The 24,920-nt window shown below is 44.5% G+C and overlaps 2 protein-coding genes across 2 annotated transcripts in view; one reads left to right on the plus strand and one right to left on the minus strand.

Moving 5' to 3' along the window:
• The first annotated feature begins 2,835 nt into the window (after window positions 1-2,835).
• On the plus strand, window positions 2,836-17,226 carry CLDN10 (claudin 10). The gene is made up of 5 exons (XM_059825052.1): window positions 2,836-3,055; window positions 9,749-9,910; window positions 10,075-10,156; window positions 16,377-16,484; window positions 17,112-17,226. The coding sequence occupies exons 1-5, from the start codon at window positions 2,836-2,838 to the stop codon at window positions 17,224-17,226; spliced, it is 687 nt and encodes a 228-aa protein (XP_059681035.1).
• A 1,484-nt stretch (window positions 17,227-18,710) lies between these two features.
• DZIP1 (DAZ interacting zinc finger protein 1) overlaps window positions 18,711-24,920 on the minus strand; it is a 38,784-nt gene continuing 32,574 nt past the window's right edge. The window contains exons 18-19 of the mRNA XM_059833237.1: window positions 19,907-20,078; window positions 18,711-19,108 (exon numbers count right to left, since the gene is read on the minus strand). Coding sequence (XP_059689220.1) covers window positions 19,026-19,108; window positions 19,907-20,078 — 255 coding nt within the window. The 3' untranslated portion in view covers window positions 18,711-19,025. The remainder of the gene's footprint in view (window positions 19,109-19,906; window positions 20,079-24,920) is intronic.

Consider the following 24,920-nt stretch of genomic DNA (forward strand, 5'->3'; position numbering starts at 1 on the left):
CGGGGAGAAAAGGGACCATTGTTTTCTGGAAAACTGGAAGCTGGAAGACGTGCAAGTTAAGCTCACGACAGAGGGACTTGCAGTTGCGCAAGAGAAAGAGGCTGAAAATGTAATAAGGGGAGAAACACATCCTCACAGATGAATGTTTTCCAACGTCTAATCCCTGCAGATCCCAGCCAACATAAAGAATATGCCACAGGGGAAGAGTAGCTTGCAACTTCCCTTACCCTTCAACCTGGGCTGAACACTCAGCTGTGCACGATGTCATTTTGGGTTTACACCACCACAGATGAGATCAGAAGCTCAACGTCTTGCTTTGATTTTAGATGAGAAAGACGGTAACAACTGTGCTAGTAACATAAACATCCTCAGAAGCAACAGTGTCAGGAGTAGAGAAGAGGAGCCTTTCTCTGAAGCTGAAGTGAGCTTGGTTCTCATGTATGCCGAGGCCACTTCACATCATTCTGGATAAAACAGGGTTTACAAAGGAATGAACGTATAAATTAGCCCTGCTTGAAGGGTCCTTGCTCACAGGCAGAGTGGGTTTGAGGTGGAATTAACTTCATCTGTCCTAAGCCACCTGCATGGGCTCCCTCTGAAATCCCTGGCAGTAGATAGGTGCCTGTCAGAGAGACATGGATCCACAGTGCACATCGCAGCCGAAGTCCAGCTGTCTTGAAAGCAGAGGGGTCTGGGACAGCAGAATTGGTTTTCGGAGATCGCAGCCAGAGCCCACAGCAGGTTCAGCAAGGTTATGCACCTTCAGCAGGGCTACCCACCCAGCCTGCCCCTTCCACAGCCCCTCTGGGAGAGGGTGCCTATGCTTGTAAGGAAGCTCTTCTTCCTCCTCCTCTTCTTCCTTGGGGCTCAGACTCAGACCTAGACGTCCCCTAGAAGTCCCCTTCAACACTCGCTCCAGCCCCCTGGTTATGGCTTGGCAGCACAGTTGAAACTTCTGATGGGCCCTGACTAAAATTTGCTCAGACACCAGTCCCTGCATTCAACAAGCTTTACACCAACCAAAGCCGCTTTACCAACAAAAGAATAGGTGAGCTCTCCACGTCAAGAAAACACGATGCCAAAGACTTGGACTCAAGTCTCCTACCTCAGACTGGATTAGATCCCAGCTGATAGCTGTTTGGATTCACCTAGCTTTCCACCACCAGAAGAAATCCAGTCTGCAAGACCGCAAAGTGCTATGATGGGGGAAAATACTAAAAAAACTTTTTTTTTTCCTTTCTGCTGCCCTGCCCTACATTAAATAGATGATAATGACATGTAGGTGAGACTTGGATCTATGGCCATGCTCCTATTCCTTGATTCAGAAGCACTTCTCTTATGTCCCAAAGTGAGCTCTGGCTACAGCCCAACACCACAGTAGGGTGTGGCTCACCCACATCCAGACCCCTTCTCTCTCTTTTCTCTCTCTTTTCCCACCCGAGGAGAGGAGAGGACATCTTGGCACAGAGGTTGAACGGGAGCTGTAGCATACTCCATGCCCAATGCTGCTGCGCAAACAAGCCTACTGCCTGCTTTCCCCCTCCCTCTTCCCTGCCAGTGCCTCTGTGTGTCACCTGCAAGTCAGAGGGTGCCGGGGAGGCAGGGAGCGGGCAGAGAGCCCCCACATCAGTAAACACAGCTGCAGACCCCATTTTATCCCGCTGGACCATTAACAGCTCAACAAACAGCCTGTTCCCATTGAGCTCTGACGGACATCCAAGGGTACACCTAAGTCTAGCTGGTTTTTTTTTTCTTTTTTTTTTTTAAATGTCTGTAAGGTGGTTACATCCGGGTTTGTGTCCACACGGCAAAACCAAAGAACATTCATCATAAGAATAATGATGTAAATGCGGCTTCTTATCCTCCAGTGATTGCCCATCTGGCAAAAAGGTACAGAAAACGTAACAATAGTTTTGAAATAAATAGGAGGAAAGTAAAGACCGGCAGTGTACTTTCCACATCAATGGCAAATACACTACTGATGTGGAAAGTAAACAGCTCCAAACAAGAGGAGAAGCCGCGGTGGATAACTTTACACCTGTGAGCCGCAGGCCCGACTGCCAGTGCATGCAGACTGGGATAGAAAACCCCAAGTTCATCACCTCACATTGCAAAACCAGCTATTAAAGGCCGTATCGCCTGTGGCCGGATAGTAACAGGAGGCCAGCTGAAATTCGGAGCATTAAACACCTTGCTACGTATTTCAAAAGCTTACCTCCTTGTATGACTACGGAGCGCTCGGTGGGGTCGGCACACCTGCGTTCTACAAGCCTTGCCCAAAGCTACCCCCCGGCAAGGCTATTTTGGGGGGCGTCTGCGTGCAGAAAGGGATGCAAACCCGAAACTACTGAGAAACCTGCCAAGGTGCTGCCACCCGCTCCCGTGCCCGGCAACGCTCACCTGCCGGGGCAGGAGAAACTAAAGCCTACTCGCAGGTCGCGCCGCTGCTCGCGTCTTTTCGGGTCTGTTCTTTATTGCCACCCCGGGCAGCGCCGCCGCCGCCGGGCCGCGGGGCTGGGGTGGGCCCGGGGGCCGCGCTCCCCTCCCGCCCTGCTGCCGCCGCCGCCCGGGCGCGGCCGGGGGCACCCCGGGGAGGCGCGGCGGGGCCGGGCGGGGCGGGGGCGGCCCCCGGGGCGCCGGGAGCTCCCTCTGCCGATTGGGCGGCGCGGCCCGGGGCGGCCGCCGCCGCCGCCCCGCTCCGCCCGCTGCCGCCGCCGGGACTCCGCCGCTCCCGGGCTGCCGCCGCCGCCGCGGCTCCGCGCCGCCTGCCCGCCCGCCCGCCTGCCCGCTGCCTGCCCGCCGCCCGCTGCCTGCCTGCTGCCTGCTGCCGGGCCCATGGCGAGCACGTCGGCGGAGATCATCGCCTTCCTGCTGACCATCTCGGGCTGGGTGCTGGTCTCCTCCACGCTGCCCACCGACTACTGGAAGGTGTCCACCATCGACGGCACGGTCATCACCACCGCCACCTTCTGGGCCAACCTCTGGAAGACCTGCGTGACCGACTCCACCGGCGTCTCCAACTGCAAGGACTTCCCATCCATGCTGGCGCTGGACGGTCAGGCTCCCGCCGACCCCCCCCCCCCAACCCCACCCCACCCCCGTGCCGGTCTGGGGCCCTCGGGGGCTCCGGGGCTCCTCCCGGGCCGGCCCCGGCCCCGGCCCCGTTCCCGGCCCCGGAGCCGGCGGGAGCGGGCGCTGCGCCGCGGCGGGGCTGGCGGGCAGCGGGGGGTAGGGGCGCGCCGAGCGGGGCCGGGGGGGCGGCGGGGACCGCGGCGGAGGCGGCTCCCACGCGGGGTCGTGGGGAGGTGCCCTCGTGTCCCCCGGCAGGTGGCAGCGCGCTGCTTCGTCTCGCCCGTGGAAGTGGGTTTCTTCCCCCGAAACCCGCCGGCTGAGATTGTATTCGGTGCCCGAGTGTCCGTGTTGGCCTCTCTCGCTGTCGCTACCCGCTTTTTTCCCCCCATCGGAAGACTTCGTGCGTGTGGATTTGACACAGGAAGAATGCAGGCGAATTTTTCTCGCCGATTTATTTTCCGACTGTCGTGACATTCCTCTTTTTTATGGTTTTGCCAGCCGTGCAACGGGCGGTGGAGGAGAACAAGCCTTTGCGTCATGTTGTTTTAATTAATGTTCCTTTGCTTTTTTTTGCTAAGCGCTTATTAACTGGGATGTAATTGCTTCATTGATAAATGACAGTGTAAAAGCTTGGGGCAGTAAGGGCTGCAAAGGTATGCAGAGTGATGCATAGCTCGGCTTGGTTTTTCGGGCAGTGTTGTTTTGGAGCAAAGCTGAGAGTTTTGCTATAGTGCCTGACAGCAAAAACTGAGTTGGTGCTGTGTTTCTTCCCTGGTTAGGAGGAAACATTTTTGCCCTTTAAGGAAGCCCTACTGGGAGACTGGGTCACTGCAGGAAATCTTTACGACTAAACTTTTGGTTGATAAATCCAAACTGATCACGGCTGGTAGAAACAGGGAAAGTGCGGATGGCGTGGGTTTATAGCCTCTGGAGTGACTGTAAAGAAAGGGAGGAAAGGTTTTGAAAATGATGGCACCTCTTCCGTGTTTTTATGGTCATAAACGAACAAATTAGACAGGGTCCCAGTGGCTTTGATACTCCCAAAAAGCCAGGTCTACTGTCCACAGTCTGTCCAGACACTGCCTTTGCACTGAAGTCTGGGAGTGGATTTTGGTGTGAAAGGTTTGTTTAAAAAGGAAAAGAAAGTCTGTTAATCAAATCACTAATAGAGATTAATATTGTCGTAACAGGGATTAATATTATCATGAAGCTAATTAATACCAATATCAGAAAACCTTTAACCTCTGTATGTACACAGGGCTAAAAGAGGTGAAGATACTAAAAAGAGGTAGCGCAGGCAACCCTTAAGCATCACTGTTGCAAGATGCTTCCCTCGGATGGAGAAGTACCGTCCCCTAGACCTTCTTTTGACCCAGCCCCATGGCGGCAGAGGAATTTGCCAGTTCCTCTGAAGGGGTGGGAGGGCTGGCTGGCCTCCGCGGGCGTCTGTCAGCCTATGGCCAAGTGTAGCAGCTGAGAACATGGTTTCCAGGCTTGGGCAAGGAGCTTTGGTCTGTGTGCAGGCGGGCACGGAGTGATCGCCAGTGCGTAACCTCTAGGATCCACCAAATCTATTGTTTAACTGTTCTTTTAGTTCTCGGTTAATCTGTTTTCAGAATAAGAAGAGCGTAGTTACAAACAAAGCACGCAGGATTGGGAACATTTAAAATTCCAAAAAGAAGATGAAACATGACAGCAAAGTCCATACCACACCTTCCTCCAAACTCGAGTCTGGCAAACCTCGTGCATTGGGTAACACATTCCACTCGCCCAAAGAGTGAGTTTCTGAGGCACCTGCTGCACAGTGAAACAGCCATCTGAGCACTAACTCATTTTGGACAGAAGTAAATCCGAAATGCTCATCTGGAAGGGCCTTGTCCCATCCTCCTGGCCAGACTGTTGATCAGTAGTGGAAGGTTCTTGGCTTCAGTGTCTCCCAATAACATCTCCAAATGCTGGGGGGCCAGATCCTGGTACCCAGGTACAATGCGAATGAAAGGCAGGCTGGAGAGAGAGTAATGTAACCCCCACAGAACAGGCCAGGCAGGCTGGGACAGGGCGGAGGGGCAGCCACCACGACCAGAGGTGCTTTTGGTAGCTAGCCTAGCCCAGACTGCCCTCCTTGCGGTTACGGGCTCTGCTGGGAACCCACTGCAGAACCCATTGCTGGGAACCCTAACAGTGGGTGGGTTGCAGTGCGTTGCGCATAGCTTAGAAGGATTTGTATGTCAGCATGAAGCTGAATCTGCCTCGGCCCTCGAGTCGCCTCTCCCTTCCTCTTTGCACAGACTCATGTGGTTAAGCCGGATCCTGTTCCCTGTGACCGGGAACATGGGAACTTTCTTGCTCCATCCTCAGGTGGGGGTCTTGGAAGACACAAAAAAGTTCAGATCTGGCTTCCCGTTTTCCCTCAAGTGTTTGTGAGCAGAAACAATAACCCTATCGAGATACATGGAGGGATAATGTGTTGCTCTCCTCGATATGGTAGGGCAGGACTGGGAAATTACTAGAACTCTTTTTGTTGTCCCAGGAAAAGGTGGCTCCACTCCACTCCTTCCTCACGTAACTGGAGAGGATTTGCCTCGCAGAGCAGTTCCTCTTCTACGGAAATAGTTTTTTGTCAAATTGGAAACCTCTGAGTGTTGCCGGACTTCTTGTCTGGAGAGACCGCTCAGGTCCACCAGAGGATCAGAGGAAAAACAAGGGGGTAAGAAATCGGGCTATCGCCATGCTGGTTGCTGGGGCAGTCCTGTGGGGTGCAGAAGTCGTTCCTTCTTCAGAAGCGATGTCGTAGTTTGGGTCAGGGGTGATCTGGAGACGGTTCCCCGTTACCCTTGTTTTGGTTTGCATCACGGAGTGGTCTTGGACTGTGCCCCCCGGATTGCCCGTGGGGTGGCACGGCGGCGGGGCTGCCCCGATGGCTTTCAGGCCGTCACTCCGCATGAGCAGCCACCAGAGAAAATTGCATGTGATGCCCTTCCACCTTTATGCATTCCTGTACAACAAATCAGTTTGGCCAGCCCTCATTAAGGGCTCAGTCCCACATTCTGTAGGCAAGCAAAACTATTCTTGCTGCCTGTAAGACTTAGAATCATTTGGGGTTTACTTTTGTGCACTACTGGTCATGGGTGGAAACTTGGAGATGAAACCACCTCCCCAAAAGAGGACGTATCAGTTATCATGTTTACAACGGTGGATGCAATGACCTTTTGCAAGAAGATAGCTGAACAAAAATTTGCTTATGAGCTAAAAGAGGGTATTAGAGCTTAGAAAAACATACAAAAGCAATGGGTGTGTACTTTTAGAAGGAATCTGTGCTCTATCTGTAAGGCAACCTCTTATACTTCATGAGATGCAGACTGCAGGATGCCACTGGCAGCATTTATTGTGAAAGTGACAGTTCCCAGAACTTTGCATATGGTTTTTTTCTGAGTGTCATATGATCTGAATATATGAATTCCTCCTAACCCTTTGTGAGCATGGGAGGCAAGTGTGAGAGCAGTGAGGCAAGAAAGATGAAGATCTAACAAGATTAATTTGAATGCAAGACAAAACACATTTGTTTTAAAAAAAAAAAAACACCTTGAAATAGGTTTCTCCTGGAATGCTGCTAAACATGACTTTATGAGTAATGCATGTTTGTCTGCTTGTCTGTTTAAAACATATGGCTTTTTGTTGCTTGGGACCTTCATTTGGGTTGTCAACGTGTACATGGCAAGCTTCCTACAAGAGCTGGTGCAAATACAGACAACAAATATTTGGAAAGGGGACAGTCTTTGGTCTTGAGTGGAGGAGTGTGAAGAATAGGCATCTCCCCCTTACCTTTCTCTGCATTATAAGCCTTGGTAAGCTTTCTAAGAAGCAAAGAAAAAGCTTAATTTCTCTTACAGCCAAATGCTATACGGAGTTTTAACGTAGGGTCCAAGCAATAGGAGGCTGGATTTGGTGAAAAGGTTGATTTCACCCTTTCATGCTTCCAAATGCTCTAATCAACCTAGTGGGACTAACAGAGTCGTCTGCTCTTCTACATTACTGGTACAGACTGTGAATTTTTTTCAAATATTTTGTTTTAAAAATGTGTGCCAGTTGGATGATTGCTGTGGTGAACTGAAACAAGTCCCACTGTGGCTGGCCTGCCCAATTCAGTGAAATATTTAGAGGACGGTTATTCATTCAGCAGAACTGAGCAGTCCTCCAGCTCATGCTGTTTATAATTGAAAATGATTCCTGGGTGAGAGAGTTAATTATTTCTTGCTGTCTCACTACCCTCTACCTATTCTAAAACTGTGTATTGACCTTCAGGAACAGCTGAATTTCAGCCATGTGGTTCCTAGCATATGCTGGTTATTTTGATTGGGGTGAATATTTACTGTTTCTCCTAGGAGGTTCAGACATAAATAAAAGTTTAGAGGACCTCTGGGTAAATATGTTCATGGTTCAGCACTTTAATGTGTCAATTAGCTACTAACAGTGTCAATAAATTGGACCTGTCAAAAATAATAGCTTCCTTGCCAGTCTTCATCTCCCGCTTTACCTGTGTGCTGCAAGAAATACACACCATCAAAAGTAGTAAAAGCCAACTTTTCCATGCCTGTAGCAAAAATTAACAAAGCAAGACTGCTTTCTTCAGATGTGGATTTTATAAACTAAGAACCACCTTTTGAAATCTTCATAAAGCCCTTTTCCTACGGACATCCCTTGGGTTTTGTCTGAGTGAAGAAAAACGAGTAAGAACCGGGGATTTGACTCAAAAGCAGAGGTGTACCTATCACCCGAGTTTGAACTGAACTATTTGGGAGTACGGTGTTACGTCACTGTTGAGGAAGTTTTACTCTGCCCAGTTGGATGAGAAAGGTGGTCATCTCGCCTGATTTTCGGTAACCGCAATCTGGCTGTTCACTGTGAGTCACCCTAGGCTCTCCACTTCATTTATCATGAATGGAGAAAAGGAGGTTTCTCCAGAGGGTGGCTCATCCTTCTACCATAGGAGTCCACCTTATAGTTCAGACTTAACATACCTAATTATAACGATAGACACTTCAACAGGCACAAGTGACTCTCTCTCTTATATTCCAACATGAGAGGCGTATGCCAGTTACAGTTATTTCATTCACTAATGTATTTCTTTAGCAGATGGGCTACAGAAACCTGGTGCAAATGAAAGTCTATACACATGCCAACAGATGTAGGTAAATGGCAGTAGGTTGTGTTCGCAGATGGGCAGCACAGCACCTAAATTTGGTAGGACCGATAAAACAGGGTGTTACGTGGTACAAATTGCTTCTTGTGTGCTGCTTCTTGCACAAAGCTGTGAATCAGTCGTCTTTTTTTTTTTTAAATATTGTTCAAGCACAGGGCGGTCATCCTGGAGCTGATATGCCTCCAGCAGCGGCCAAAGTGGGTGTCAGTAAGGAGAGCAGGAGGCAGCCAAGCACCAGTGATAGCCATCTGCAGCACAAGGACCTGCCCGCCAGACACAGATTTCTCTTTAATGAGTGTATCCAGTCTCTTCTTGAATCTCTGTAAACCTTTAGCATCCACCTACCCTGTGGAAAGGAGTTCCACAACTTCATTATATGAGCAAGCGCACTTCTTGTTTTCCATCTGCCGCCTTCTGTTTTCATTAGGTGTCCTGTAGTTCCTGTTTCATTATTTCAATTTCCTGTGTATTAAAGACTTTCATGCGGGTTGGGTTTTTTTTGTTTACTTGTTGTTACATAAAATTGGGTGTAACAGGCAGTGAAAACGTGGTTTAGCGCTCAACGTTTCCACCCACCAGAGATCAAAGCGAAAAGAATGAATACCCTAATAGTGGAAGCACATTTTCGTTTTAAACGAGATGTAACAACAGGTTATGAAGAAAAACACCTTGTGATGGTTATTCAGCTGTGTAAGATTGCAGCATTCCACCCTGTAAACAGTGATAGGAGGTTATCCCAGTCTTTCAATTACAAGACATTCTTGGAAGGGAGAAGAGGCCAAGCAACCCCTTGTCCTGCTGAAGGGCCCTGCCCCTGGGAGGTCCAGCTCCGAGCAGCCTCAGCCAGCGCAGCAAAATTGTGTGTGGCTGAAGCCAGCCACGTGTGCCCAGGCTTAAATATGGCAGTAGTTTCTTTTATCTCAAAGGGTTACTGCTGTCCATGAAGCTGAGCACAGCCTTGACTTCCTTGCAGAATGAGGGCCTTCTTGGATCCAAATCAAATCGGTGGCATGTCCAGGCAGCCCCAGGACCCCAGCCAGGGTCAGCGCTGCCAATCTGCTGCCAGTCGCATTGCATCTGCAACACATACGCACAAGACTGACAGGGAAGACTTGCTTTGTGTGCACAGAGTGGCTCTGCGACCCGTGGCCGCCGTTGCGCAGACCACGTGGAGTTGCTCTTCAAAACCTCATGGGAGCCACCTCTTGCAGATGCGGTACCCAATGCCACGGGATTAGTTTTGGCAGCCCTGAATACCATAGTATGTTTTGTACGAGCTGGGCTCAGGTGATGATGCCCTGGGAAGGGCACACGTCGCCTAGGAGAACACACTCAACGGTAAGGTGACGTTACTCCAGCCAAGGTCTGATTCGGTTTGCAGTAGTGAATGCCTAACGCTGCGCAGAGGGAGAGGAGCTACGGCGAAACCCGTTGTGGTCCCAGTTCTCACGTTAGCCTTACTCTTTCTCACCACAGGTTACATCCAAGCCTGCAGAGGACTGATGATCTCCGCCGTCTGCCTGGGCTTCTTCGGTGCCATTTTTGGACTGGTTGGGATGAAGTGTACGAAAGTCGGAGGCTCCGATCAGACTAAAGCAAAAATAGCTTGCTTAGCTGGACTGATTTTCATACTCTCTGGTAAATACACCTTATTTCTCTAAGTTTGGGTATTTGAAGTCATACCAGAGCTGCTTCTTTTCCGCAGAAGTCCGTGCACAGTTCTCCATGACTTCATTGGCTTCAGGGTCAGGGCCAAAGCTCTTCTGCTGGCTCCACTGAATGGTTTGTCTTATGCTTTTCAGGGTTGTGCTCTATGACTAGTTGTTCCCTGTATGCAAACAGGATTACGTCTGAGTTCTTTGATCCTTCTTTTGTTGCACAAAAGTAAGTACTTTCCTATACCCATAAATCTTTCAAACAAGTAGACCTTAAGTTTCATACTGCGCACCAGTGCCCATTTAAACAGCGAGCAGGTGTGTCTCCTGTTGGGCAGAGAAGGAGAGTGGGCTGCAGTTCTATTTAATTGCATTTTCCAACTGTAGTAACCGTCTGCTGAAATTTGACGAACGAACACCTCCCCGTGCACTGATTGCTCTGTAATCTTTGTGCCCGGGCTTACCGTGGCTCAGCAGGGTTCTGCCCCCCTTGCCACAGAGCAAATGGGGTTAATCAGGAGCGAAGCTTGCGTTTATGTCAGAGATGCAGCAAAAGGATTTCACAGGACAGAGGCTCTCATTAGGCACATCATTCAATAGGAAAGGAAGAAAATTATTTCCTTAGGCTTTTAATAGAAGGTGGTTTCCATAAAGGTGTCGAGCACTGTGCAACCTTGCTTCCTCTTGAAGAGAGGTTCTGGCAGGCTCTGTGGACTTTTTGCTGACAGATTTTCAAATCCAGATGACTGAACTTTGGATCATAAACCTCATCGTAGCCCGCGATCATGTAAGCATTAACATAAATGCTTTGACTATACATGTAATTAAATTTAAGGGAGTGAGTTTTTATAGCATTGCAGGATCCATACCAGAAATAATGTGCATCCCTAAAGACTCGCTTTAAAGCCGTGCAAGTTCTCAGGACCTACAAAGGCAGCAATTCATGAACCAGTGCTTGGATTTTGGATTCACATCTTATCCACCAAGTCTGAAAACATTGGCTGTAAATTATACCATTATAGACTTTCTTGTTTTGGCTTCTTACGTAACGTGAAGTGATCTTTAAAGACAAGAATTTCAAAGTTTTCTTGGTGGTGATTCCAGAATATGTTAAGCATTGGGTATAAATTTCCCTGAGATCCAAGTACAAGCTCAGTAAGGAGCCCTGAGCCTTTCTGTTTCTTCTTGATAGAAGGAAAATAGTCTGAATGAATGTCATTAACTGGATCCACGTTTGCGGTAGGGCTGACAGCGCCTCTCCTGTCTTGAAAACAAGTTCATATTAGTTTCCTCCATAATTCTGCTATAGTTTCTGCTTGTTAGATACAGTGAGGACAGGATCTGAAGGCCTCCAAAAGAAATGAGGATGCGAGCAACTGTGAAGAAAATGGAGCCTGGCTATATAGCCAGAAGTTAATTATTCATCAGGCTTACTGTTCCTAGTGAAAAATACCGTGGTTGTTGCCAGAAGTCCCTTTCCTACACTGTATTTCCACACTGTTCTGCTGCAAAAGAGCAGGCAGACCTCACAGCGGAGATTTACTGTGAGCAAATGAGAAGTTCAGTTTAAATATTGAAATAAAGGTAGTAAAACATCCTCTGCAGAAATTACCTTTTTCCTGAACAACCAGCATAGCTCAGCTGCGTGCACACATAATCGTGACTACAAAGATAAAGGCAGAGAGGAGAGACAGAAGTAATTTGAGTCGTGCACAGTGTAGCTCATGCAATGACCTCGTGTCAGATTAAGCTCATGGTGGCATTCGAATCCTTTCTCTCTCAACCAGTGTAAAATATGGTGGAGTAATGTATTGCATTGCCTTCTCTGAACTCTTACTTTGATATGCATTGCAGAAGCATTTAACGTGCTTTGCTGGTATATTGTGGAAATTTGGCATTGCCTCTTCACTGAGAGAGGGCGCTGCTTTGGGTTTCAACCTTTCACCTTTTGCTACACATGACTCTCCTGAAGTTATTCTGGCGGTGTCAAAGACAGGCTGGAGATACCGTTAGCGGAAAGTGAATGACACGAGATGTTCAGCATCATCTCAGCCATCACAATTTCCCTCCAGCCTTCTGCATTTGAAAGAGGGACCCTGAATATGTATGGGTGCAGGAGGAATCAGAGACCTGCCTAAAGCTGTTGCTCAAGAGACTTCTGGTTTGAATTTATGCACCTAACTGAGGAATGGCAGGCACCACGGGGACACCCGGAAACCTGCCTTACTTAGAAAGAAATCTTAGGCTGGATGCCTGAGATGCAACAGTTTGCATTGCCAGTTTAAAACAGCTCCAAAGGAATTGTTTGACCCTACGTAATAACATGCGCAGAGTCTTTGGGACAGCATGGGACGCCTTGGTGCTTGCAGCTAAGATGGATTTCATTTTTCTTCAGACACCTCTAATAGGGGAAAACCTCTGCTTCTGCTTTGCTGTCTTGCTAATGTTGCTTCCACTGCTTCTTTTAGGAGACTCTTTTGTCACTGTACTACTTTTAATTAATAAAAACCCCTCTTTATAGTCTCTCCTTTTTGTCCCTTGCCACAGTTTGAACTCTGTAATCGTGATCATTCTTACTGACGAGTGGGGTTAGTTTATCCAGATTATCTGACTAACTTCCTGTTCTTTTTTGTAGAGAATTGTTTCCCTTCATCTTTCTTGTCTCTGAATGGATAATGCTCAGTTCACACAAGCCCTCTTTCCACTGTCCCGCTGTGGCATTTGAATCTATTTTTCATTTTCCGAGAATCGTAAGAATTAGACATTAAAAATATATATTTCCCTTGGGTAGTTGTGTAGATTCACTGAGTAGGTAGGTATGTCCTTTACGTATGCTGACATCCAGTTGGCTAATGAAGCTTCCACTTGCTTGGTTTGCTTGGGAGTTTGCTTCATGGTCCTAATGTGTGTAACAACTCGAATGTTTTTCTGCTGTACTGATATTACACTTTTTTCATTTCACTGAGTTCTGCCTCTCTGGATTACAGTAAAAAATCTGCTCTTAGCCTGCTTGGTCAGTGTAGTGGAAAGCGGCTTTCAGTTCAGTGCAGTTGAATTCTCTTAGTCTTCAGCGGTCACCACCTCTGGCCTCTTCATCAGTGTCCTGTTTCCCCCCCGCCCCAAGTTGCTGTCAATCTCTAAGTGATCCTTCAGCAGATTGATGTCACTGATTGGCGACAGTGGATATGCAGCCACAGACTTCGGAGAGGGTCTGCTTTGGTTCTTGCAACCAAGAATTGTAAGAACAGAAGAGTGTGTTTCCTGCAAAGACTTTAATGGTAAAGAGGGAAGGGAAAAACAGCAAGTGCAGAAATTTCTTCTAAAAAAGCCTTTCTCCTTTTTGTTTTCTTTTTTTCTGGAGGTGCCAATGTATGTAAGGGGTTTTTCATACGTAAGGTTTTTTTACATATGGGATTTTGATGGGAGGTAGGGTTGGCTTCTTAAGTGCTGAAAAGATGGATTGGATAAAAAACAGGGAGCCGTACACAGGTTGATATGCAATTGAAAATTTGAAGTTTTCCTCATAAACACCAGTGTAAATCAAAAAGTCTTTTCTCTGTTTAAGGATGTGGAGGAAAGACCAATTAGGCCAGCTCTGCAACTCATTAACCTAGCAGTGTGGCAGTCACTCAAGAAGGGTCCATATATGCAATCTGTTTATACATGTTATAGTAACACATGTTATTTAAAAAATACAACCAATCCCAAGAACAAAGGCCGGACCCCGTATCTTCTTTTCCAACTAGTAGGCAACAGCCAGCTAATCCTTTTCTACCCAATTAAACCCAGTGTAATCCTCATTTCTTTCCTGTACAACTGAAGAGCTTCAGGAGGGGACATGGCAATTGGTCTCCTTATCTCTCTCACATTAGCCTCTGGCCAACCATTCAGTTAGATGGAAATGTGGAAACGAACTTGTGTTTCCTGCTTTCTAGGCAAATGGTCTTGGCGAGTAAGTTGTTACAGCAACAGCCTTCCTGGGTCTTGGTCCAGCTGTGTTCTCCAGCACTGCGGTGGTCCACACTGACTTTTGTGGGGAGCCTCACCCTGATCCCTGTACTTTAGGTGTGCTCTGGCAGTACCTGCGGGGATGGAGGGATCCCCAGGGTGGGGCTTACCTCACGTCACTTCACATCAGAGTTAATCACTTTGATCTGCCTTTACAGCTCATTAAAGAGGCACCTTGAGGGTGTGATGCAGCATGCATATTTTAGAAGTGTACTTCATGTGCATTTCTTGCGTGTTGACTATAACGGGATCCTAGGTGATGAGCTCTGGTGTAGATATCTGCTTCTAATCAGAGAACCCCCAGTCTTTGAACAGACAGAAATCCACTCGAGTCTTGTGAACACTGTAGCGCATGGTTGGAAATGTGAGTTAGGATTAAAGCTTTACATGTTTGGCAGATTTTGAAGTCAAACAGGGCTGAGTGCAGAGTTTTCCAGGGTGAAAGGCAGCTGAGCTATGGTTTCCAGCAGTTTAATCTGGGGTTTGGGCACCTAAGTCCCACCCTGGGTATGGAGAATGTTTGGGGGAATCTGATCCTTTTCTAGCAAGGGATGGTAAGAAAGAACTCTGCTTAGGATGATGCGAATGGAAAATGAAAAAGAAGCCCAGAAGTTAGAGCACTAGCAGGGCCATGAAGAGTCAGGTGCAAGCCCTCACCAGGTGTCCTACCTCTGAGCTCTAATGGCTCCATCTCTTTTTGGCAGTAAGTCCCTGAGTCAGAAGTGACTTGAACCTGGGTGTCCGTAGCATCTAGCACTGATACCCTAAGTGTGGCTTTTTCTCCCTGTATGAATTTTATTTTAAAAAAAAGTCTGTGCTTTACCTCTGGGTGGAATCTCAAGAAAACACGGAAAAGCAATTTTTTGTTCTCCAGTCAGCATTTGTCCCCTTGTGACCTATTAAAGAAGTCGCTATATCATTTTCTGGGCGTCCAGGCTCACTGGCAATTTTTGAGTGTTTCCACAGTGGCATCTTTGTAAAGATGAGTTTTGTAGAACAGCTTACAGGTGTTTTCAGTTGTTATTTCAGCTAATGTAAAATTAGGATCTGTTCACATGGAATCAGCTGCACAGTCTTTCAGTTGTACAGCAGGCTGGCAAGCAGAGGTTTTCATTCGGCTGCCTCACCAGAGCTTACAATAAATAAACAAACTTACTAACGAAGGCCTGAAGAGCACAGCCACCTGACCGGTAACTGCAGCTGGATGGGGGACGGGGGCCTGTGTTTTCAACTCAGGATCCTAGCAGTCAGAAGGAGATAAAGGTTTCCTCAAGGAGGAACTGGAGCAGAGAAGAAGGAGCAGAAGACACTGTCCTAATAGTGAGGAATATGAGACTTTTGAGACTGTCGGGCCTGTGGTCTAATGCAAGTCATTCTGAAAGTGTTGTAAAGAGCGGCACCTCAGGCAAAGAGTTGGGGAGTGGAGCAGACAAGTGGCAGCCATGGCTTGCCGCTCGTCTCGAAGCTCCAGAGCTTTCAGGTTATGGGCGCGGAGCTCAGGCAGGGGGAGGAAAAGAATATCTTCCCCGTGCCCTTAGTTTCCTTCATTTACTCCTGTTGCTTCAGAAACTTGGACTTAGCCTTGTGCGATAATGGTCCTAACGCACCACCATCTCCTCTCAGAGTCAAACTGAGCAGTTTCTGGCTGCAGACAAATGGTGGCAGCCCCGGGTGGCAGAGGGGACCATTGCTGGTGACCTGGAGCGGTGCCCAAGGGCTCGGAGGGGAGCGCTCTCTTCCAGCCTGAATCCAGCCACAGGGACTAGAAAAGCAGAAAGGGGCTGGCACGTGCACGTGTGCATGTGTACACACATGTACATCTGCGTACGCATGCATGTATGTGCATATCTGTATACATCAGATACATTTGTGTATGTATATGCATATATTGCGTATGCGTGTGTATACATATTGTATATGCATATTACAGGTAAGTATAAAGACCTCATGTTTTAAGCAGGCTGGAGTGTGGATAGGGAGGGAGAGAGAGCCTGAGAGCCAGAGGCGAGAGTTAAGGAGGGTTGTAGGCAGCAGCTCTACTCACCGGCTCCGTGAAAGCCCCAGTCCAGTTTGGGAACCAGCAGGAGCAAACCCGAAATGGTCCAAGGGGACAAGAGCTGTGTGCTGTAAGCGGGTCAAAGAATCATGTAACCCCACAGCCAAGCAATTCGGGAGGAGATGTGGAAAAGCCAGGCACCTCGGCTGGCTGCGCAGGGAGATAAGCATTGCCTCGGTGTACCGCAGGGACAGAGTTTGCCTCCTGAGTAAGAGGGAAATAATGAAAAGAACACGGGTGAATGGCAGAACTGCTGATTTTGCAATGAATAACGTGTATGTCAATATAAAGTTATTCAGGAAAAAATAAAATTTAGTTCTTTTGTTCTGAAAAACTGTTAAATTCATGCTCTCTGTTGTTAAACCCATTTATTAACTTCCTGTAGGTATGAATTAGGAGCAGCTTTGTTCATTGGATGGGCTGGAGCTTCACTCTGCATAATTGGTGGCAGTATATTCTGCTTCTCAATAGCTGAAAACAGTAATTCTCCAAGGTAAAACACAAGTTGTACTTATTGAAGGAAATCAATACTAGCACATTTGTGCCTGCTGTATATGCATGCAGTTTGATTACTTTTCCGAAACACTTTGTAGTGAGTTTCAGAAAAGGATTGTGTGGATGAAAGAAAATAATGGGCTTTAAGGATAATGCGGTGTCCCATCGTTAATGTAATTAGGAAAAGCTATTGACTCAGAACAAATACTTGTGTTATATATACGTGATAAATTTACTACAGCTGGAAAAAAATGCATTCACTGATGTAGGAAAAGTGGTCAGGTCACCTTACAGATGTGAATAGACAAGTTTATTCACAAATCATCAGATTGAAAGTAAGAGAGGTAAAGGACAGCGGTGGTGGCAGTGGGACCTCCAGCAGCAAAAGAGGGGCGATAGTGAAGAGGCACAGCTGTTCACATAGGATCTGCCACGGCCTAAATATTTTATGATTGGGCCCTAATTTACACAGGGAAGGAAGGTGTCCCTCCTACCCCCTCCCCCGAAAATTATAGGTAAGTTCCTATACGTTTCTTCTAGTTTTATATTGCTATAATGCTTGGCTACAGAGATGTTACCTGTCTGTGGGATAAGATGTAAATGGTTGATTCTCTTTTCTTTTCAGGAGGGGGTATGCATATAATGGAGCCACATCTGTGATGTCTTCTCGTACAAAGGTTCACAACAGTGTCCCAGAAAAAACCCCACCAAAGCACTTTGACAAGAACGCTTATGTTTAATTGTACTATTGGAAGATTCAAGGTGGTTTAAAAATGAGTTTGTATGTTTCATTCAGAGTGATTTCCCCCCCAACCCCAATGTAATTACCACTAAGACAATGACTTTTTAAAACATTAACTTGCAGCTTTTAACCTATTGATGTAAATTTTATTATATAATATTTTAAGATTGATGTTGTTATTGTAAAGTTTATACCTGGAAATCATGAGCTAATGTTGCTTTCTTGAAAAAAATAAATGGGGTATTTACCAACTCAGTATGTCAGTTGCTTATGGGAATGGCATCACACGCATCATGCCGACTGCGGTGCATCATTGCAACCGTTTCTGAAGCAGGTTCAGTACTGGGGAAAACAGCCGTACTCTGTGCAGGTTACTATGTAAAATATCTCACCACTGATTAGCAGTGACGTCGGAATTGCAAAGCACATTGTTAACTGCGGGGCCAGACGATGACAGTGGGAATCGGCAGGCTCTTACCTCCTTATCACCTTGCTGGGGCGGATGAACGTGCAACTTGGGTCGATTCGGTGCCGTAGGAATAAGAAGAGGAAGAGCCTGGGTGACGTAAAAATAAGTATGGAATATGGGGAGGCAGGAGCAGGTGCTAGGAGTCAGGGCCAGTTGTTACGAAAACAGTCACCAGAGAGGGTCTTGCATCCTGAATTAGTTAACAACAGTTCAAAAATGCAGCTAGTACTTTTTTTTTTCACCTGTCCATAGAAATGTGATAGCTTTCGAGGGAATATTTGTACAATGAGTCAATAAATGAGATCAGAGATTATGAATAACCACAAAAAACTTTCTAGACTGAGACCCAAAAATTAGACACACACTTGGGTCTGTCTTGAGGTTTGAACTGATGGGCCCTTGGAGTTTCAATACATTGGTTATTTTGGGACAAAGATGTAAATATAAAAAATGAATAGTCCTATTTATTAATAGGCACAGTATGATAGAAAAGGTTTTGCACCTGATACCATCTAAAATACATCAGAACTACAAAGCCATTCAAGGTTCTCTTTATTTTACTTTATTTTTGTATTTCATTTAAGTCAAAACACCATTGGGTTTTTTTAAGAAGGCAGCCAATATGGACGGAACAGAAATATGAAAGTACTTGCGCAACGGCAGGTCAGTACTTCCCTCACCTTAGCTTAACGTTTTAATTTTTTTTCCAATTTTTATGCTTTTGTGTTAACTAAGAATTGACTCTAACAAAACAACAAACAAAAAAGAATAACTTCCCCAAATAGGAGGCATTTAATAATAATTAGTTTTATAGCTGAGGCTTTTTTTTCTTTTCGTTTGGTGTTTATTGTAAACCACGTTAGAAACTTAACATTTTAATACATGGAAATATTTTATTTAAAATTTCACAATTTCATATAAAGTTTATGATAAAATACAAGAAAATATGCATTTAAAAATTTTATAAAGTAATACTCTGGAGTAAATTCTGTTCATTGGTTAACAGGCTTTCTTGTAAGACCAGTTTCAATCTTTAATGTAAACATTAGAGGCAAAATCGTCACCTCAGTGAAATCAAAGAGACTTTCACCACTGAGTTCACAAGAAAGAAGAATTAACTCTCAGTTTCCAAATAGACGTGGCTGGTAATGCATATGTGAATATTCTTGTTTCAAATTCAGGACGGAAAGACACAAGAGCTCTGTAAACAGTATTCCTTGTTATTACATGACCAATATGAGAAATGACTAGCAAACACTTGATGTTTTCAACTACATTTTCAACCCCAGCAGAAACGAAGGCAGTGCCTCCCATCAGGAATGCAACAATTATATATCTGAAGAATCACTCCAATCTGTTACAGTGACTAAGCTGCTTTTTAACGTGCTTGTATTATCAGCTTCATGAAGGCCTGTTAAAATAAAAAAATACTAACAATTATTAATAACATTTGGGCATATTTTTACTTGGTATTTGTCTATGAGATAAAATTACACGCTATGTGAGCAAACACCTGTGGACTTCAGGAAGTCCAGCATTTCAACCAGTGAGGAAATTACAAGTGTTGGTATTATGAAGGCTCTTTCTGTCACAGAATACAATGCACAGTACAAGCAGTCAGTGTCAGCATTACTTTCCCTTTAAAAATAACCTGAAGTATCTTTATATAACTGACAGAGCTTTAACCTTTACGTATATTGAAATGTTAGCGCTAGAAACTACTGTATAAGTTCTATGTAAGATTGAGGCTATTACTTTACCAGTAGCTCAAATATTTATCTCAGCCTGGTAGGTCACTTAGATATCTTGAACAAACCCGAAATTTTGTTACTACTCTCAAGACAAAGTAAGAAAGTTTTCCTCCTCCCTTAAATTTGGGAAGGGATTAAAAAAAAAAAATCCTGGATGATTAATTTTTAAAATGAAGTTGAAGCCTGATAGTACTATATGTTTTAAAAATCTCAGATTTAAGTTTCTTGGCATCTCTGTGTATTTATGTGTGTGTGTGTTGTTCATGTATAAGTATGTATCATAAATATCATATATGATATTTATATGACACAAAACCAAGCACACAGTTTTTCTTACTTGTTCTTTTCTTATAAAATACCATATATTGAATTACAATGTGTAATACACTATTACTTAAGTTCTCCTCTAGGTGTGTTAGGCACTTAAGGCTTATAATGTAGAAGTATCAATATGTTACCTTCCTCCTTTGGTACACCTCTCTTTGGAAGACCCCATGCATGTACCACAGATGCAGCATTTGACTCATTTTTCTGAACTTTCAATGCCTTCTGACTTCTATCATCTTTCATAAATAAAAAGTCTTCTTCTACTGATGATATATCCCAATCATCGTCTTCAACTTCTGTGAACTAATAGGGAGAAGAAAAAAACATGCATTTTCCGTCTGTCCATTCAAGTTGTACTGAGATCGTCCATAAACCCAACAATGTGAAACTGCTAAAGAAACATGCACTGGCACATGGCCTGTATGACATCTATCATCACAGTTTTAAAAGCCACATAATTCAATTACCTAAATTATGTTAATTCAGTATTATAGTTCCAAAGCTAAAAGCAGTTTGTTTTTTTTAAGTCAGGAAATGCAAAAGTTAGAAGTTCTGCCAGTTTCATAACTGGCAGAAACCTACATTTTCAGGTATTACATGTCTAACTTAAAAAAGGATCGTCTTTTCTGGGATATTAGCTATTCCAATAAGATGGAAAGTCCTTTAAGCATTAGAATGTGTATTACTTACATGAAAATAAAGACGTGACATGTTATCATGCAAGTTGGCAGTTTAGTTTGCTATATAAGCATTCTGTATTCACAGAATAAATTTAAAATTAATATTGCAATAAAGGCCTTTTCAATTTAAAACTAATGTATTTAAAGAGAAAATTAAAGAATGAAAGTTTAAAAAAAAAATCACATGGTGCTTAAAGTTAAAACACGTATTCCTCTTAAGACTCACTGTCAGCATGTACAAGTATGTTTTTAAAATGAGTATGTTCCCAAAATGAGAGTCAAGTCAAACTGATGAACCTGAAGGCAGCAAGTCCATGGTCTTTCTTATCTCATCTGCCTGAGAACTAAATATCTTCATTCAGTTTTTGACAGAAGACCTACAGCATTTCCCTATTTATCAATCAGATGTGGTTCAATGGAATCGAGCCATTATTAGAGAGCTTAACTGTGGAAAGCAGAAGATGGTTTCTCACAAAGCTAAAACCTTATTTCACACAAGTCTGTCAATATTACAGTAAGATATAGAATGCGCTTCTGTTGCACAGAAGAAAGATTCAAATGCGATTAGAAAGCAATGTAAGGTATGTACATACTAGAGAAAAATCAACAAATACAAACGTGTCGTGTGTCTCAAACGAAGGGAAGAGACTGCAGTAATGCTCTATCTTGCAACATTATTCAATTTTTACATTGCAAACTGTTTTTCAAAAACTGACAGATCTGGTCAGTGTGCTGTATTATTAACATACCAGGATTCAACATTTCGGTATTTTAAATTATCTGCATTTGGAGGGTGTGGTAATGGGGAAGTCAGAGTCACATATATTGAGAAATGCTGAAGGAAGAGTTTCCTCAGTCACTAAGCCCCAACTGATTTTTAAAGTACAAAATAGAGAGAAAAATGTCAACTGCAAAGAGAATTGAGTTTTGATCAAGTGTAAATACACAGCACCAATCAAAACTGCTATGCAGTTTTATTAACTTAAAGACTTACTCCAAAGACATACCATAATCCATACAATGTCTGGTACAGGTGAACTCAGGTAGTACAGCTTCAAGTAAGCAAAAAATTAATTTTCTCTAAAATGTTTCTGAAGTAACTTCTGTAAAACATGACCTTTATAAAACATATGACAAAGGGATGCCTTATAAAGGTTTTATGGTATTGTGGGTTTTGAGAATGACCATTAGCAGCTATAAGTATTTAAGCTAACAAAAAATTTTGGATTTTCAGAGAAACCATCATTCCAATGGCATTTTGTGCTTATATCTTTGGGCACCTTTGAAAATCCCACCTAAAATTTAAACAATTAACTTGGACTATATGCCTATATCTAAACATACAAATATGGACGTGAATATATGCACATTCATATATATTCAGAAAAATACCAGGTGGTGTGTTGTTCTGTAAAGATTCCAGAAACAGAGCAGCAACACCTGCCCTGGCTTTATAAATTCATTTTAAACTCATCACGCCCATACAGCAACACACCACTGTGTTAATACATCAGGGACACAATGTATTCTAAAGGAATTACAGCAAAAATATTTTTCATGGAATGGTTTGGGTTGGAAGGGACCTTTAAATATCATCTAGTCCAGCACCCCAGCCTTGGACAGGGGCATCTTTCACTAGATCAGGTTGCTCACAGCACCGTCCAACCTGACCTTGAACACTTCCAGGGATGGGGCATCCACAACTTCTCTGGGCAAGTTGTTCCAAAGTCTCACCACCCTTATAATAAAAAAATTCCTCCTTATATCCAATCTAAACCTATTCTCAGTTTAAAACTATTGCCCCTTGTCCTATCACTACAGGCCTTGGTAAAGTCTTTCCCCATCTTTCTTATAAGCCCCCTTTATATATTGAAAGGCCACAATCAGGTCTCCCCAGAGCCTTCTCACCTCCAGGCTGAACAAACCCAACTCTCTCAGCCTTTCCTGATAGGAGAGGTGTTACAGCGCTCTGACCATTTTTGTGGCCCTTCTCTGGACCCGCTCTAACAGGTCCATGTCTTTCTTGTACTAGGGGCCCCAGAACTGGATGCAGTGCTCCAGGTAGGGTCTCACCAGAGCAGAGTAGAGGGGCAGAATCACCTCCCTCAATCTGCTGGCCACGTTGCTTTTTATGCAGCCAGGATATGGCTGGCTTTCTGGGCTGCGAGCACACATTGCCAGCTCACATCCAATTTTCATTCACCAGTACCCCCGAGTCCTTCTCCACAGGGCTGTGCTCAATGCATTCATCCCCCAGTCTGTATTGGTATTGGGGATTACCCCAACCCAGGTGCAGGACCTTGCAGTTGGCCTTGTTGAACTTCATGTCAAGGTCCCTCTGGATGGCATCCGTTCCCTTAAGCACATCAACGGCTCCACTCAGCTTGATGTCATCTGCAAACTTGCTGAGGATGCACTCAATCCCCCTATGTCATTAATAGAGGTATTGAACAGTACTGGTCCCAGTTACAGACCCTTGAGGGACATCACTCATTCCTGGTTTCCACTTGGACACTGAGCCATTGAGTGTAACTCCTTGAACGTGGCCACCCAGCCACTTCCTTATCCATCTAACAGTCTATCCATCAAACCCATGTCTCTGATTTAGAGGTAAGAATGTTGTGGCAGACAGTGTCAAAGGCCTTACGGAAGTCCAGGTAGCTGATATCCATAGCTCTTCCCTCGTCCACTGACACAGTCACTCCATTGTAGAAGGCCACCAGATTAGTCAGACACGATTTGCCCTTGGTGAAGCCATGTCTGCTGTCTCTAATCACCTCCCTGTCTTCCTTATGTTTCGACATATCTTCCAGGAGGATCTGTTCTGTGATCTTATTGGGCACAGAGGTGAGGCTGAGTGGTTGCTAGTTCCCAGGGTCCTCCTTTTTACCATTTTTAAAAATGGGTTTGATGTTTCCCTTTTTTCAGTCAGGGACTTTGCCTGACTGCCATGACTTTTCAAATATGATAGAGAGTGGCTTGGCAACTATATCAGCCAATTTCCTCAGGACCCTGGGCGGCATGTCATCAGGTCACATGGACTTATGTATGTTCAGGTTCCTCTGGTGGTCTCAAACCTGATCTTCTGCCACGATGGGAGGGACTTCATTCCCCCATTCCCTGCCTTGAGGTTCAGGGGCTTGAGAGATGTGGGAAGAGAGGTTACCAGTGAAAACTAAGACATCTTTAAAACATAGATTTTAAGGCTTATTTAAGGCTTATTTAAGGCTTATTTATGCTGCAGATTTTTGCTCTTGAAGCTGAAATTCCTTAACACAGCGGCCAACCATCTACAGATCTTTACAAAATGTAACATCCCCTAAATTTAACTGTGAACGTTTTACAGTCTTGTATCATCTGACATTGCGGAGAATTTGAAAGTAACATTTGGACACAAAATTACACTGTAATAGTCATGTCTGAGTTAGTAATTTTGAGTCTGGTGTGATTTGCAGCTCCCACAGAGTTAATGGACAAGTTAGGTGTCACCAGTGGCAATTAAAAGCACACAGGCTAAATGTGATTACTTTACCATTACAGCTAAAGTTGATTAAGGCAATCACTCCTTTCTGGAAGCTGAAATAGAAGTGTCACTGTTTCTGGGAGGACTGATAAATTTCAGATTTAACTGTTAGTCAGGAAGCCCTAAGGTATCAGTTTTATTATGGATAATAGGATTTTTAGTAATTATTATTTGTTTATTTAGTGAAAAAATATTTTCTTGAATGCTAGAACTAGTATCTAGCTGTCGACTTTAATCTAATAACAACTACTAAAACTGAAATAAATAGCACTATCTGCTGTGACTTCTGATTTGGAGTAACTTTTGTTCTTTTTAAAAAATTGTTCAGGCAAAGATCAATTTGCATCGAAGTGGCTTACCAATTATAAAACTCTAAACTGAGGGGAAGACTGGGACCTTAGGAGCCTGAGGGGTAAAGAATAAGTTGTGTTAGTATTCTGATTGTGAACGCATGGCATACTCAATGGACAGACATCAGTGATAGATCTGATGTAGTTTGAAAACAGTATGTGATTGTAAATAGATGCAGCAGAACAAAGACCATACTCATAAATGGAATCTGTCCCCTCATTAAAATGTATTTAAAAGTTCCATATCAGATAAAGCTCTAGAAATAAAAATATTTTAAAATATTAGATAAGCAAATTCATTTTTTCCTTCGTCAAAACAAGATACTGGGAAACAAATAAAGAAGGAGTCTCTCTATGCTGCTAGAATAGGAGATAAAAATGATACCAATTGTGATCAAACTTTGTGCTAGCTGTAGTAATTCAAAACAGTCATGGTATAAGCTAATAAGCAGTGTGGATGAAGAGCTCACTTGCCACAGCTCACTCACTAGCACTTTTCAATATACCAGTGCAGACGTACCCAAAAAGACTACTTAGCTGTAATTCCAAAACTGTCTTTGAGAATTAAGCTCTTCACTGCATAAAGATGGTT

The sequence above is a fragment of the Gavia stellata genome, chromosome 1, assembly GCF_030936135.1.
Source record: "Gavia stellata isolate bGavSte3 chromosome 1, bGavSte3.hap2, whole genome shotgun sequence".
Taxonomy (NCBI): domain Eukaryota; kingdom Metazoa; phylum Chordata; class Aves; order Gaviiformes; family Gaviidae; genus Gavia; species Gavia stellata.

Excerpts from the sequence above, each read along its gene's own strand:
- CLDN10 (XM_059825052.1), top strand. The coding sequence starts at position 2,836 with ATGGCGAGCACGTCGGCGGAGATCATCGCCTTCCTGCTGACCATCTCG. Across the intron at positions 9,911-10,074 it reads ACTGATTTTCATACTCTCTG|GGTTGTGCTCTATGACTAGT; the intron begins GTAAATACACCT and ends TATGCTTTTCAG. Across the intron at positions 16,485-17,111 it reads GAAAACAGTAATTCTCCAAG|GAGGGGGTATGCATATAATG; the intron begins GTAAAACACAAG and ends TTTTCTTTTCAG.